Source organism: Phyllostomus discolor, chromosome 3 (genome assembly GCF_004126475.2).
Source record: "Phyllostomus discolor isolate MPI-MPIP mPhyDis1 chromosome 3, mPhyDis1.pri.v3, whole genome shotgun sequence".
Taxonomy (NCBI): domain Eukaryota; kingdom Metazoa; phylum Chordata; class Mammalia; order Chiroptera; family Phyllostomidae; genus Phyllostomus; species Phyllostomus discolor.
The window spans coordinates 176,825,075-176,841,035 of NC_040905.2; the positions used below are offsets into that span (position 1 = coordinate 176,825,075).

Sequence of the window (15,961 nt, forward strand, 5' to 3'; positions counted from 1 at the left end):
AAAACAAGACTGCATTCAGGGAAGCAGGTTGTTTTTTCCTGGCAGGCTGGCTCCTGTTAATAAAACTATGCTGTGTTCTGTGGCCAAAGGAAAACAGGTGTTTACAGAGTTATTGGTTTGCTGTAAATAGACAGGAACAGCAGCAGCAGAATCCAGTAAACAGTAATGAAGGACCACGGACCCCAGAGGTAATGGCTGTGGCCAAGGCTCCGCTGCCTGTGGACTTGGCACGCTTGGCGTGCGATTTCTTGCTGTGTTAACAGGCACCAAAAATCTGATCGTGTCAAATCCCCTCACCCACTCTTCAGGCTCTTTAGAGACCAAGTCCTTCACAATCGAGCCTCATTTCATACGACTGTCCTGTATCCCAAACTCCCAGCCGCGTGGAACAGGCCAGTCCCCTCAAACACCACAGGCTGTCACATCTCCACATTGTGCACAAACGCTTCCCTCCTGCCTAGAATAGCACCGCCACCTCTGAAGTGCACCCCGCCCCCTTCCTCGCCTGCCACAACCGCCCAGCAGGATGATTCTTTTGCTATCAATCTCGACTACGGCAGGGCTCACACTGTGGACTATTTACTGCACGTGTTTACATTTCTGTCTTTCTCATTCTGGAGTTCTTCAGGGACAGGTGGATGACTTCACCAGCTAGCATATAGCTGGCACTCGGTAAATGAATCCAAACACCGCGAGTTGCTTACTGCTACCTAATCACTTATAAATTGAGGCATGAAAGGTTGCTCTGGCAAGGAAAGTCAGCCATGACAAGAACGTGGGGAGTCCTCTGACCCCCTGGGTTACGCCAGCCAACTTTTCTCAATAGGAATGTCTAGTAGTTCCACTCAGTATCACTAAGAGATGCTATCAACTTTCCTAAAGGGGTGAAAAGCAGTTCCCTGAGAGCCGAGTTGAACCAAAAGGCAATGAAAGCAACTATACTAAAGGAGTGGAACCTCAGCCAGCAGAACCCAGTGGACATGGGAGCCTTCCAAAGCAAGCTGAGGCAGGAGCAGCCACAGGTCACGCACAGCATGCTCAATCCTGCGGCTGGTCACTGAAAAGAATGCAGTGAACTACAACAAGTGAGGAGACACAGAGGCTCAGCTTAGTCACTAGTAAGATGAGGGGATCAAATAGAACTTATTTGGGCATCACTTCCCTACTTTTACAGTGTGCCATGACAAAACTTACCCTATGACCCTGACTGCTGAGGTGTGGAGTAAATGAAGTTATGTGGGGAAGTACTTCCAAAACAGGTATCAAGTAAAATGTAGATTCGACCTTTGGTTATCATGCCCCAGGAGGTAGCTCACTCTCCCTTCTCACTTAGAGAGGAGTGAGACGGATACTGAGCCAGCAGTATCCATCGCTGCAGATGCTCTTCGCAACACGAGAAAAACATCCACATGGACAGCCAAGTCCGGTGGGGAAATAGGGACAAAAACGGCCACTCTCTCTAGTGGAGAGCTTACGTTTTCCTGCCCAAGCATGCTTTTATTAAGAATACAGATACAGTTTGTGGATTACAGTCTGGCAGGGAAGATCAAAAGGAATAGGTAGTTTTCAAAGGGACTAACAGAACTCCTGCTGGGATTCTGGGCTTAGATTTTGGGTTTTATCACTTAAAAAGACTACAGGACCTAAAAGGCTAGTTTCGTTTCCTGCCTGTGCCTTCATATTCTAATTCAATAGCATCCTCCAGCAAGCAGATCTCACAGGTTCTTGCATATCCTATGTCCCAGGCCTGATTCCCCCGGAGGGTCTGCCGACTCTAGTCTGGGCTGCACCACCCCTGTTATTTCCACAGGCCTGAGTCGGGCAGAGGAGACAAAGGCAGCCAGGAGACTTGGATTTCTCACAACTAAGAACAAGGACTCAGGTTTTGACAAAGCTGAGGGGGCAGGGGTTGATGTCGATCACCCCTTCATTTCCACAGCCCCCCAAGGTCCCTCCCTGAGGCCTCCACGTGATCATGCCTGTCTTAGGTGATTCCCCCCTTAGGAAATCTTACCCGTCATTGGCTAACTGATCAAGCATTGGCGGCTGGCACAGAGCAGCCAGCATTCATGCCAGGGAAATAAGTTTTGTCTCCTAGTGGCTCCTGGTTCAGAGGTCTCTCACTCAGCCTAAGTCTTGGGGGTGGGGGGGGGGCCACAGTTACAGCTTCCTGAGACCAGGCAGGGCGGATGCCAACAGAGGAGGGCGAGCAGTACAGGAGAGGGTGACGGCCCACCCTGCTAGTAAGTGGGAGAGCCAAGATTCAAGTCCAGGGCAGGCCAGGTACAAAAGTGGAGCTCTAGCCTTTACCCTAACGTGCATATCAGCACTACCTTTGACATTTTCACCTCCAGAGGGATAATGTGGGCCCCGCAGGACGAACACACCTACTCTGCATAAAGAGACATCAGGCATGTCAACCTATCAGTGCCCTTCTGTACAGAGCCCTGGGCACTGGAGGCTTTGAGGACTGGGGCATCTGACTCATCCTAAGGCAGATGAGAATAATGTAAGTTATGACTCTGAAGGATACCCATAGCCTCAGGAACTAGAACAGTGAGGGTGGTGGCTGGGGCTGAGAGGGTGTGAGGAGAGGTCATAAGAAGATAAGAGCTATGTTATTCTAAGATTTCAGCAAAAGAAAATAGATCCTCAGAAATTTAATTCACCTACTCTGCTAAAATCCCCCTCTCTGCCAATATAACAAGCTTTATCTTTAACACTTCTTAAGGGTCTGCACATCTAAACTGTAACATCAATCAAATCCTTTACTTCTTTCACAGGATTTTTCCAGTTTGGTGTCTTCCAACAGGACAGAGGGCTGTAGTAACAAATTACAAGTTGAGGACTTCAAAGCATTAAGATAGAAAACTTTTTGTTTCCTTATGTAGTTGACTATACTGCTCTTCTCATTTTTTAAAAAGTAAATGCAGAAGAAGTAAAGAGACATGGAAAACAGTAAACTACTACACAAAGAAAACGAGAGGAGACGGCCTAGTCGATAAACTGGGAGGCTCTCTGGCCCAGATCAGCCTTTGTGATTCTGAGTTCTAGGCCCTTCTTCCTCCTTCAGTTAAACATTTCAAAATCTGTTGATGTGCTGAGGCAGCAACAGGCTCCAATGCAGGACAAAGATACAAGCCAAGAGATTCCTGGACAAGTGAGATAAACAGAAGCTTAAAGTACAGCTATTTCAAAGCTCAATTCGAAATTCTAGCCAAGATTCCAACCACTATAGGCAAGTATCACTATCTATACAAGAAGTGTACAGACTACACTTACCGTTGATTACCTAAAAGCCATTTCTGAAGAAGGGAAGAGGTAGAGAAGTAAAGGGAGAGACAGTTGTCCCCAGCAGGTAAACACATCCGACATCCAAAAAAAGGGTCCTCAGATGTCAATATAATCTCAAGAAGTTAGCTACACATTCCCAGATCATCAAAGGGCAGAAAAAGCAGAAGTTAAAATAAACCCACATGGTGATAGCAAAGCACAAAAGAGGCATGTTACTTTTAGTGTTTAACAGACCGAAAACACCCAAATGCCATAACAGGTTACATAAAGGGGGGAGGGGGCTGAATTAATTTTCAAATCCACCAAATAAACCAGCTGTGGAACCTAGACACGGTCAACAGAAGAATCACAAGCAATTCCAGAGGAAAAAAGGGCAGGGAGCGGGGTGGAGTGTGGGCCACTGAAGCGTCTCCTCGGCTGGAGGCCAGGGGGTGGCCGCTCCTCACTGCCGCAAAACATGTTTTCCTAAGAGGTGATTTTACCCCAAGCGTAGTTAACATTTTCTTTTCCCTTCAGCTCCGACTCCAAAAGGTACTTTAAAGATTTATTTAAACACTAAACAAGTGGGTAGAAGAGTTCTCAATTACATGTCTAGCATTAAAACACAGGGTGAAGGAGCCTAGAACTAAGCTGGAATCTTCAGCCAAACTGTTATTAGTCTGAGTTATTACTGACCTCTAGGTGCTACCACAGGAGGCAGGTAGAGCACGGGAGGAAAGCACAGCCCCTCAGCTAGAAAAACGTCTTGTGGGGTGGAGGGTGCGCATGAAGCACAACTAAGAGACATCAATCTGACTAAACTTCCAAATCTCTTTCACCAGTGATCTACATGGAGCTCAGAGGAATATGTTTCCTTACAACTGAAAATGAGTTCAAGATGAGCCAACCGAACAGTATCAGATAAATCTCACCCCGAAGATCTAGAAACAGTCGGGGTTACCCCTTACAAATCTCCTTTGGGAAGGATGAATCTGGGGGTCTTCCACGGTCCTGGGCTCATTTCCCACCCAGTCAATGCAGCAAACATTTGTTTATGGCTATCTGTGCTCAAGGGGACAAGGGGACCTCGGACACCTCAGGTCTAGTGGGGAAGAAGCAGACAGAAATATCACGTCGACACAAATTTACTCAAGGCCAAAGTGTGCAAAAGGGTTACAAAATGCCACAAGGTGCTACTGGAGAGATTGTGTATGGAAAGTCACGAGCAAAGGCTTTGTGGGGAAGGCAGCAACTGAAGTGGCCTTCGAACAGAAAGTACTTCCAAAGGAAGAGGAGAAGGGTGGTAAGAAGGGAAGTTGCTCGGCGTAGAAGGAGGAACCTTCAGGGAGTAAGTGGCTGTCCCATCTAGGCAGAGCACAGGACACAAACACAGACACGAGGCTGGAAGAGCAGGCTGTGGTGGTAATATTACCAGAGGGGCCTTGAATGCCACATCAGGAACTTCTATGCAACTTCTGGAGACTTCTGAACAAGAAACAGATCTGATCAGATAAATACTGTACAAAGGATAAAACTCATCTAGGATCCTATTGACAAAAGTAGGTATAAAATAAGTGAGGATTTTAACAAATAAAAAGACTGGGTAAAAACAGGAGTTAAATAAGGAAGAATCAAAACCTAAAGTTTGGGAGACACTGGGGGATATGCTTTTAACAAAGATAAGTTAGGAGAGACGGGTGTGGGAGAGGGAACATGGCCATGTTAACTGAAAAACCCTACTGAGATCTTAGATGACTTTAACACCAAAGACAAGTACAGGATAGTGGCAACATGAGTCATCTAGTCCACTTTGACACTAAGAGTGTAGGGACAGGACCTTTTGCATATGTTGGTTCCTCCATATGCAGAAACCTAAAGGTTTCTGTCCTGCTCCTATGGGGTTAATGCGGCTCGGAAAACACTTCTGAGAATTCTTCCTTGATCCTCCCCCCAGATGGGATCAGCCTGTTATAGGTTTCATAGAAGAGCTCCTCACTGTCATAGCTCTTATCTCAATTATAATTAGGCATCTATTTTTGTGATTATTTGATTAATGTTGTCTCTCCATCACTAGGCTGTGAGCTCCCAAAGGGTACCCCATGCATATGCAGCAAGTCTTGGTGAAATCGGTGGAAGAAGAGAGGAGGCAGGTGACTATCTAGATTTTAGTGAGCAGATGGTGTAGGAACCTGAAATCGCATCCTACAAGATAGGGCTGAAGCATGGACATATTTAGCCAGAAGAGACTCGTCGTGGCAGATGGTGGTCTCCACACATATCTCAAGAGCTGTCATGAGGATGATGGATGAGTGGCGTGCTGTGTGGTCTCAGGGGGTAGGAAAGAACCAGGATTGATGGGTAAAAGTTCCAGGGAGACAGATCTCAGCTTAAGGCCTGGGAGAGTGTTCACACAGCTGGAGAAATGGACTGCTCTAGGCAGCAGCGAGTCCCGTCGCTAGACATGCTTGGTCAGAGGCACTGGCCACCCGGCGAGGCTACTGTAGGAGACCTAAGCCCCCGATGAGCATTCACTATGCTAGAGGCATTTCAAGGTCCCTCCAGCACCAACGGAGCTCTTCTGGCTGTGCCGCTTTTAAGAGGCGGTGATCCATCTGCACAAGATTCCTCAAGCTCCCAGTGCTAAAGGAGCTTATCTCACGCTGTCCCCTTTGCCCCATGGGTTTATTCCTTCCCGCACGTGCTTCAGCTTTCAGTGTGTCAGCCTCATTCCAAGGAAGCTCCACCCTTCCAAATTTCGGTCATTCTTTCCATGTTGGCCTATAACCCACTGCTCTGTCTTCACAGCACTCATCATTAATCACAAACAAAACTAAAGAATTCATTGTTCCTATAATGTCTCCACCGTATCAGTAGCCACCTCCTCCACCCCCAGGCAGGGAAGGCAGAACATTCTCTTGCCTGAGGCATGTCCAGCATCTAGCACAAAGCCTGACACACAATTCTTGCTTAAACATCCATGAATAGCCATCCGCATATTTCAACTGGTATTTCTCAAAGAATGACACTTCCAAAGCCTTTACTACCTTGTTCACCCAACTCTGAAGATACTGGTCTGTGACCCTTTCTCTTAAGTGTCTTAAACCAGTGCTGTTCACAGTGTGGTCTGCAGACCGCTGCTACTGTGAACTCATTAAGAAGCCTCTATGTAACAGTCGGTTCATGACTCGGGTACTAAAGAGTTGGAATACTTTGTCCCCCCGCCCCATTCATCATGTGTGCAACAAGAGTATCAATCTGCCGCACTGGGAGAAAACTGGTCTGTCACCACAGGCGGGTGAGAAGCGCCTCCTCAGGCACTGCGACTCCACTAACCGGAAAGCAGAGTTACTAGTTAATGGACTGACACAGGAGGGAAGACTGTAGAGCGCTGATCCTGGTGACAATGGGGAAGTTGATTTTGCCTTCTGATATTGACTTCATCTTGCTCACAGAAAATACAAAGCAAAAAATATATTTTAACTGTTGTAGACAGCAATGACTGCTCTGATCCAGAAACCAACAGCCAATGTCCATTTGACCAAGAGGAGAAGAGCACCCTCACATGTGAGAAACTCACAGCTTTGTCACTGTGCCCAATGTCCAAGTCTGGGGCACCTCATATCCTGTTTACACTGCTGGGAACAAAATCCAAGGTGCTCACAAGCCAAGCGCATGAATATTTTGGCTCTAATAAGCATGACACCAGTAGTGTCATTCACTGAAGGTTTAAACTTTGTGTCTAACCATGCCATTGACACATATAATGCTGTGCAGGCATGCATGCATGCGTGCACGCGCACACACACACACACACACACACCCATGCACAAATACTGTTATAAAGAACTGGATCTCCAGTCTTTGAGACCAGTGTGGTAGTGAAGCTCCGCCCACCTCCCCCTTCACATACCATGTTCAAGGTGGGGTCCTGGCAGTGGGGCACACCTCCATACCAATGACTCTTGAAACTGGTTTTCCTTAATGGTTGGTTAAACTGGCTTTATTTGCTCATTATTTCCCCAAAGATTTATCAATGACTATTAACTATTGCCTTTTATCACAGCATTACTCATCATTTACCCACTCACCAGTCAGTAGGATACACAACGGCTACCCTGTCAAAAACATGTATTTGAAAATACCATAAGTGTTCTGGGACGTCGCAGACTGGACAAAAGGTGGCACACCCAAGCAAACACACGACGCAGGAGTTCATGGGTATTTAACCGGAAGGAATCTACCAGCTAAGTAAGCATTTGCAACAGTGCCCCACTCCCCAGTCCTGCTCTTCCCTGGGCCTTGATGTCGCCTAAGTTCTTAACACCTCTACTGGTTCTTAGTGTAGAGAAAAGCCTCCTATTATCATCAGTCAAATCACTACCAGACAGATATTATAATGCATGAAAAGTGGAACAACGGGAATCTGTTTGCCTAAAAGTAGTGATGAGGATAAAGAATTCTATTTTTCCTCATGCTCCTGGTTTAGCTGAAACAAGGTTTCAATCAAAACCACACAAGGATGACCCGGTAGTTGAACGGACCACTCAAAATAACGCAATAATAACGTCTGCTTTCGACTTCATGTGTCCCTTGCAAACAGACAAAGGTAAAGGGTACAACAAAAACAAACTGAAGGCCTACGACACGCACCTCTATTTAGAAAAAGCAACAAAGCTGGAGCGGGCTTTCTGCCCTCTCCTATCCCAGGGGAAGTACTCCAATCCAAAGTACTTGCTGAGAAGTAAGGTATATTTCAATTTTGCTTTGTACAAAAATTGAAAACTTTGGGAATTCTTTGAAATCACATTTCAAACTACTAACATTATGGAAAGCAAGTGATTTCAAGTGACTCTGGAAGAATAATCAACAGGGTTTTTCAAATTCTGAATGTTCCTTGCCCTTAACCTCTCTTTCTTGCTCTTTCCCCACACAGCCATGCTGCTCTTTGTAATTCTGCGCCTCTCAGAATAAGGCACTCAACAAATCTTTACTTGGGGATCAAACTACCCCTGACACAACTGTCATCTCCACCAAAATAAGGAAAAGGTAGCACTGAGCTGGGTAAAGAGACAACACATTTCAAATTCCTGAGATTTCGAGAGTTCCTGATGGCTTCTGCCCATGACACAGCCCTGCTGGAAATCCCCTGTAGCTGCCCTTTAACCCCACAGCCCAGCAGAGAAATTTTCTGTAGACGAGTCAAGGGAGGAGGGCCAGCCGCCTCTGGTTCATGCATCCCTCCTCACTGTCTCCAACGGTTTCTCTCCAGAAATAACTAAATGCATGAGCTCACCCACAGTGAGAAGACAGAGGCATGACACCTACAAGGTGCCTATTTATAGAAAGTGTTAACACTCCTCAGGAAAAGACACTAGAAATCTCCTTGGAAACACCCAGGCCTGTGCTCCCCTTGGAATTCTAGTCTGCTAATAACCATGACTAAGTAACCGCCTTGAAAATAAAACATTGGAGGTACTTACGGTTTTCCCCCAGGGATTCCTGCCAGGTTGGGAGGGATTGTAGGTACTCGCATGTGAGGGGGAGGATCAAATCCAACCTAGAAACAAAATAAGGCAGACTGAATTTATACGGGGGTAGGCACCTTGTGAACATCTCTAAACACTTCTCACTGGAAACTTCATAGATCTCCAAAGCAACATAAACAGGATCAGTAACATGTGCTGACATTTTCCAAAGGAAACACTGTAACAGAAGAAGTGATACAATCACCTCTAACTACTACAAGACATACTTCTTTCTGCTGAGGTGGAATGGAAGGTACTGGGCACCAGACTCCCATGGCCAATAGAGTCTCAGTTCTCGAACTGAGTTCATTCTGGAAAAGTGCTCAAGAAGCGTGTGTTCAAAAACCAAATCTTCTTTATCGCCTGAGAAACACGTGACTGATCACACAGATATCAGCAGGAAAGGGTTGTCAGCTGAGAACCGACGTTTTATTTGACAACCAAAGTTTTATGCAACAACCAAGACATTTTTATCATGAACAACTTGGTCAAGAACTTAACTGCTTGAGATGGGAGGAGGCGCTGGGGAACTGAGGTTTGGCTGTACTTCCTGTGGACTCAGGACGGTCTGCCCTGCCCAAGCAAATACACCGAGCAGTATGTTGTATCAGTCAGTATTTTTCAACCTCGACATTATCGATGTTTTGGGCCTGATGGTTTTTTGCTGGGAGCTATCCTGGAGACGGCAGGATGTTTAGCAGCATCCCTAGACTCCTGCCTCTAGTGCCAGTCTCCAGGCATAACCAAATGTCCCTAGGAGGCAAGAATCCCCCCCGCCCCCATTTCACACCACTGGTCTAAGTTAATCCTTAAGGATTCATACATGATGCTGTGCACCTTAATGACAATACCTAGTCCCTCAGCTGCCCACTTTGCTTTGAACTATCCTGCCCTCCCATGCACAGCATTTCCTGCTAGTGCAACAGAACGGAAGAACCAATGAACATGACTCTCACTCCAAGTTATTTGAAGAGAGAGAAGAGAAATGCACATGATATATTTCAAACAACCAAGAGAAAATATTTACAGACTTTTATTTGCTATGGGTTATAATGTAACCCCTCTTCCTTATTTTCATTCCTTTCTTCCTGTTTCTGCCTGCTGCACTGAGATCACGTCTTAGAACTAAGCCATGCTATTGGGTTTAAAGGATAATATAGGCATGGAAAGAGAAAGTTATGGCTTCTCAAATATTTTCCCCTAAGAATTAAAGAGGGAGAAAAAAACCCTTCAAGAAAACGAATGAAAAGGCTTCTGTAAGCTACTTGAGCCATTTCATCGTCTCCCCCCCAAAAAAAGAGTCTACTTTGGTGGGAAAAAACCAGATGTCCCCTGAACCGCTAACACGGCTCCTAAACACTGCCTTTCTTCATCCACAAAAACAGTAAAGCAAAACACATTTGGCTGTAACTGAATGAAGCGGCATGTGGATGAAGGCGAACAAGACGAAGGTGGCAGGAAAGGACACTGGGTCTTTGTTTCCGAGGCGTGGGGGCTGCCACCCCATGCTCCCCCGCCCCCCCATGCTCCGTGGTCACCTACCATGGGGGAGCGCCCGTAGGCCACCACGGCCGCAGCAGCAGCAGCCGCACTCATCTGCGGGGACATGTTGTGGAGGCTGGCGTAGGCGGCACCGGGGCTGGTCAGCTCGCCGTTCATGCCAGCATGGGGGACCATCCCGAACGGGGCGGGGTACGGGCCAGGCACTGCCAGGGGCGTCCTCAGGCCGGCCGCTGCAAAGAAGCACAAGCCGCACGTGAGTGCAGGATCACTTTTAGTGCCATTCATTAGGGGAAAGGAAAAGGAGGGGATGCTGTAGGGGTAGTTAATCACCTCCAGTTCTATACAGCACCCCTTTTCCCCAGAGCTGAATTCATCTCCGGAAAGAACAGACCCCAGGGGAAGCACTGCCCACATGGTAGCAGCAAGCACTTCCTCCTTGGTAGCACTGGGAAATCAGGAGGAATTAAGCAGCATTACTGCACCCAATCTGCACAAGGCAAACTAAGGCACAGATACTACCTACTTATCTGACTTAATTTCAAAAGGTGTTCTTGATAAAATTCAAGATTTCTGTCCGATCCTTTCATTCCCTGGGACCAATTCCAAATGAAGACCCGATCCTGGATTTAGGTAAATCAAAGCATGGGTTTAGAAGGAATATTCTGGTGCCTCTTTTTCTTTGGGCCCTGGGTGTTACTTTTTTCCTTTCCCAGTGAGGAAGATCAAGTTCAAAGTTATGAGTTTATTCACAGGCTGGGGTTCCAGTGAAACTCCCCCAATTCCTACTGAAAGATCAGTCCTTGATTTCTGATGGACTGGCAGAAAACCAGCCAACAAAAGTAAGCAAGATGCACACTGGAGCCGGCCAGACAGGCCGTTTCAGTCAATATTAGCAAACTCAAAACACACAATGACAGTTTGGGAAGGAGCTTACATTCAGAATAATTATCAGAAATGTTATTGAAGTCCCTAGGATTTGGATTATTTGGAAATAAAAGAAAAGCCAATGTAAACAGTTGGAGATCGAACAGGGTACAGCTGCTGAAACCCAAGGATGAACATCTGTTTCTTATCATGGCTCTTCAGAGATAGGAAGGAGGAGGGAGGCAGTAACTGCATTCCACGTTCAAGGGGAAATTGCGTCACAACACGAGCAGATGACGAATCAAGCTGGGGAAAGAAAAACAAAACAAAGCACAACCAGAGGCGATGCTCTACCCGCTTGGTTGACGAGGGGGTCCATGGCTGGAGGCTTGCCGAGGCCTGGACGGAGTCCTGGAGTGGCGCTGGTGCCCGGCGTTGGCATGTCGCTCCGAGGCGTCGGTGTGCTGGATTTCAGAACAGGCGTGCTGGCTTTTTCATGCTGGTATCATTAAACAAATTAAATGAGTATTATTTTTAATCCAAGCCATATTACACAATTTATCACAACAGCAGCTGGGACACTGGGCACCTTCTAGCTACTCCCTCAGCCAATTTTCATAAATCCACACAATGTTGACAGCATTAACTTGTGAGCGAGAAATGCTGACCTTTCCTCTTCCTGCCAGAAGCAAAACTCTAGCTAGAGACACAGAACACAATCACACTTCTTCCTCCGCAGATTTTATTTTAAAAAGTATTTTTCAATCAGGCTGGTAGACTTTGGATCTGAGCCAAGTCAGAAAGGTGACCAGCCAGAGGAAAGCTACTGGTCACTAAGAAACAAATGCCCGGTCACCAGGAATGTCAGAGGGATGACCCCGTTTCTAATCTTGCCTTCAGCGGCAGTGGGAGCGAGAGTAATGGTAGGAGACAGCGGGGTTGCTGATTTTGTGAGACACAAAACAATCCCAAAGGCAAAAGCCCTACACTAATCCCATCATAGTGTTTGAGAAGTATGCCTAAAATGGACGGACAGTCCTTTGGAATTAAGCATCATTGCTTAACTTGCCTACAAAACCAGTGTGAACCATTAGTGCATGAGTCAAGACAATAACACGGCTACAGAGCGTCTTCTTTTGCCTCTCAACCTCTCCTGTCCTTTAAGTCAGTCTGAGAAGAGCTGTGGCGCAGCAGCAAAGAACGTGGGCTAGATAGAGACCCCAGCTCTGTTTGGCTTTGGATCTGATGGGCTGTATAAACTGGCAAGTTCCTCAGGCTTTCTTCCCCATCAGTGAAATGGCATGAAGACAGACACTGTGTAAGGATTAACTGCACAGTTGTTGTTATGGCTCAGTTATTGTGAGTTAAGAGATGACACACTCCACAGTGTTTGCTAAATGACTGTGAGCATGACAGGCTCTGCCACGGCCCCTGCCACCAGCTCCAGGCTTCCCCCAGGGCCGCCTCGTGTACATCACCAAACTGACCAGCCAGCCAATCACAACATGCTCCGACAGGATGACTCAAGTCTCAAACCAGGTAAAAATGGACACCTTAAGAAAACAAGGACTTCTCAGGACATATGCGGTTTGAGCTATATGTTAACTGGGAAGTTTCAGAGAGCCCATGCTAGGAAAATATTCCCTAAATAAGAAGGCAATGGACATTGCTTCTCTCTCCCTTGTCATGGCCCAAGAGAGACAACTGAGAGGGAAAAGTAACACTGTCTAGGAACAAAGAGCAGAAGAATGAGTGTCACTTTTGACGCTCAGAAACAGAACTCTCAATCAGCAAAAAACCCACATTTCAAATACATCAGGGTCCTCTGGTCCACGAAAAAAAATTAAAAATTAAAAAAACAAACAACTGAACTGCTAAGTAGGTAAGTATAGGCAAGTAAGAGTTCTTATTACCTACCAAGCTCATTTCTTTGGATTTCAGAGAAGTGGAACTTCCCGAAGAGGCCGTGGACGCTGGGCTGCTGGAAGCATCTTTCTTCAGCAGGCGGTTTTTGTCGATCCCATTTTCCCTGGGTGAGTGGGCGGGGCTTGCTCTCGGAGAAGAAGGGTCCTCAACAAGCACAAGCAAAGTTTCCATGATTTGCTTACCACGGACAGTTCTTTCCCTTACCCACTTATCTCCACACTAATTCTCTAAAGTAAAGGAAATGCTGATAGTCCTTCAGATTTAGGAGACCCGAGGGTATGCGCATTAACAGTTTTAATTAAAAGGATGGTGTATGCAAGTACACCCAATTAGACACCATAAAGGGGGGAAAAAAAAACCTCTAGAAACAATCATATCCCCCCTCACGCTCAAATACTTGGCCTAGAGGGCATGGGAAGAAAATGAGCACCAGACACCCATCTTAGGAATCCAAAATGATTAGGGAAACCGACTTTACGTTTTTAAGGAAACAGAAGTTCGGGTCAGCTAGAGCGTTACCGCTCTATCCATGAACAACCACCATTAAGTTCTTAATGTACAAGGGTGCGAGAAACCAAACGCGGGCTCCACCCTTCCTCACAGGTCACTCTGAATATCAAGTTTGACAAAGAGAACAGTTACCTCATTAGACACATCCACAACTAAATTGTCATCACTTTTGTCACCATCACTGTCCTGGAAAAACAAAAAGTTTTAATGCCATTTATTTAAGGTTTGAGACGCAGTTAAATTTCTATAGTTCTTGGCATCGGGCAGACTAAAACACCGCCTGGGATATGCCTAAGAGCTCCCTCCCAGATTGCCAGCCCTCATAATGAATCTTCTTCTCCCCGTCTTATCTGACCTGAGGATACACAAAGCCCCAGGCAGTAATTCTGTTTCCACAGCACACCACTTATACAATCATAGCCGGAGCATGAGGCTGGGCACATCCGAAGGGCTCAATAAATAAATGTTTGCAAGCTGAATGTCCCTTATAATCTGAAATCCACATTGTATCAGAGGTCTTTCCCCATTGGATGTCAAATTAAAAACACAATTTCATGTCACTGCTTTTTACCTCGAAGATGGCCAACAAATCTAATGTTCAGACAATTCATAGTTATAAAGACAAACAAACCATACTCCCGCGGGTTCACTAATTATTGCAAAAAATAAGATCAAGCAAGCAAAAGGCTAATAAAAAACAAAGGTAGTTACTGGCTTGAACAACATACCAAGATCTGACCTCATGTTAAGATTAAATCTCTTTAGCAGTCAGCTGGGAATATTTTTGGAGAGCTGGAAGGAAGACAGGATGGCAGTAATCACAGGACACCGGCATCCTGCAGTAGGGCTTTCACTGTCTCTTAATAAAGCCATACATTTTGGTCATCAGAGGAAACTCCAAGGTTGAATTGAGTTTGAAAAAGCTTCAGAGAAACTGTCCAGTTTGATGTTGGGATCACTCCTACAAGTTTGAGGCAGGCTGAAAAAGGCTACTTACTTCCTTAGCCAAAAGGGCTGAAGTCCTTTAGTGCAGAGTAATACAACTGAGCATTTGGAAAAAGTAGGCTATCACAACGGGTCCTAATTCTTAAAAAGAAGTAGACTCATAGTTTATGATCTAAACAGTCCTTTACTGATGTCAATTATCAATTAAGAATATACAAATATTAGAGAACTGTTAGTACAGTGCAAATATTACCCACATTGACCTTCTGTGGGATATAAATCCAGGCTAGAAAAGTTAACCTCAACTTAAAAGTTATGTCTTAAATGTTTTTTTCTCACCGTACCTACAGCATTACATGTGAGAGACCTAACATACTTTCTTCAATAATGTCTTCCTTGAGACATTGTTATAAAGGCACTAGGCAATTCACAAGCAACAACATAAATGACAACCAATGAGGAAGCCTAGGTAATTCAAAATAGTCCACTAAAAGAAATATTTTCATGTAACAAAAGAAAAGTTAATACTAAAAAAAATTTTCTTTCGCTCAACAAAGCCCATGGAAACACATAAATGTTTTTAGGTGTGCAGAACCCAAGGATGGCATAGTAAAAATATAAGCTAAAAGTGTTTCCCTTTTAGAAAAAATATTTTATAGAAATGGTTAATGTAGTATATAAACCAAACTGGCAAAAGGGCACAAACAATTAACTTATTACAACAGACCTCTGAAGTGAGTCCTTAAGTATTCTGTAATTTAAATCTTAGCTTTGTATCGAACACCTCCGCAAACATAAACTTTCACAGCGCAGTATGTGCCTGTTACAGGTTTGAGGCCTCTGCCCCAGATTCTTCAACATCACCTGAATACATCACTCTCAAGCACCTCAACCACAACTAGACCTACACACGTCACAAACAGTCATGCAGAGATACGGATTGTAGCTCACTCGCTATTAATAACTTACATACATGAGTGGAACAACTTGGAACTGTATCCAAATTTCTGCATATAATGGACCATATCACCAGTTTATTAACAGTTAATGCTGTACACAATGAAGTACCTGCACAGGCTGCTGGCTCTGGGGAAAAGATAAGGGACAAACAAGTGCTAAACAGCTTGGGCTGATTAGGACCAAAACTCTAGGTTCTTAGGATATTATTATAGGGCCTCTGACAAAATATCCATCCTGAGCCCTTGGTTTGGGAATCCTAGCATAATGATTAAGAGATGGATGCTTGAGTCAGAGCGTTCCAGGCTCAGCCACTAACTCTGACCTTAGGCAAATCACACTTACAAGCTCTGTGTTTCAGTTTCTTTATAAAATGAAGGTGACAGTACCAAACTTACAGGGTTGTTTTAATAGTTAAATGAAACAATCTATGTACAATAAAAGCACCCAGTAGCTGA

General features: G+C 45.3%; 1 protein-coding gene across 3 annotated transcripts in view; it reads right to left on the bottom strand.

Moving 5' to 3' along the window:
* The window catches only part of TLE1 (TLE family member 1, transcriptional corepressor), an 83,222-nt gene that overhangs the window by 12,470 nt on the left and 54,791 nt on the right, over positions 1-15,961 (bottom strand). For all 3 annotated transcript variants that reach the window (XM_028507105.2, XM_036021773.1, XM_028507090.2), the window contains 5 exons: positions 13,734-13,787; positions 13,083-13,235; positions 11,520-11,664; positions 10,341-10,531; positions 8,754-8,830 (listed from right to left, as the gene is read on the bottom strand). In XM_028507105.2, the coding sequence (XP_028362906.1) occupies positions 8,754-8,830; positions 10,341-10,531; positions 11,520-11,664; positions 13,083-13,235; positions 13,734-13,787 (620 nt within the window). The remainder of the gene's footprint in view (positions 1-8,753; positions 8,831-10,340; positions 10,532-11,519; positions 11,665-13,082; positions 13,236-13,733; positions 13,788-15,961) is intronic.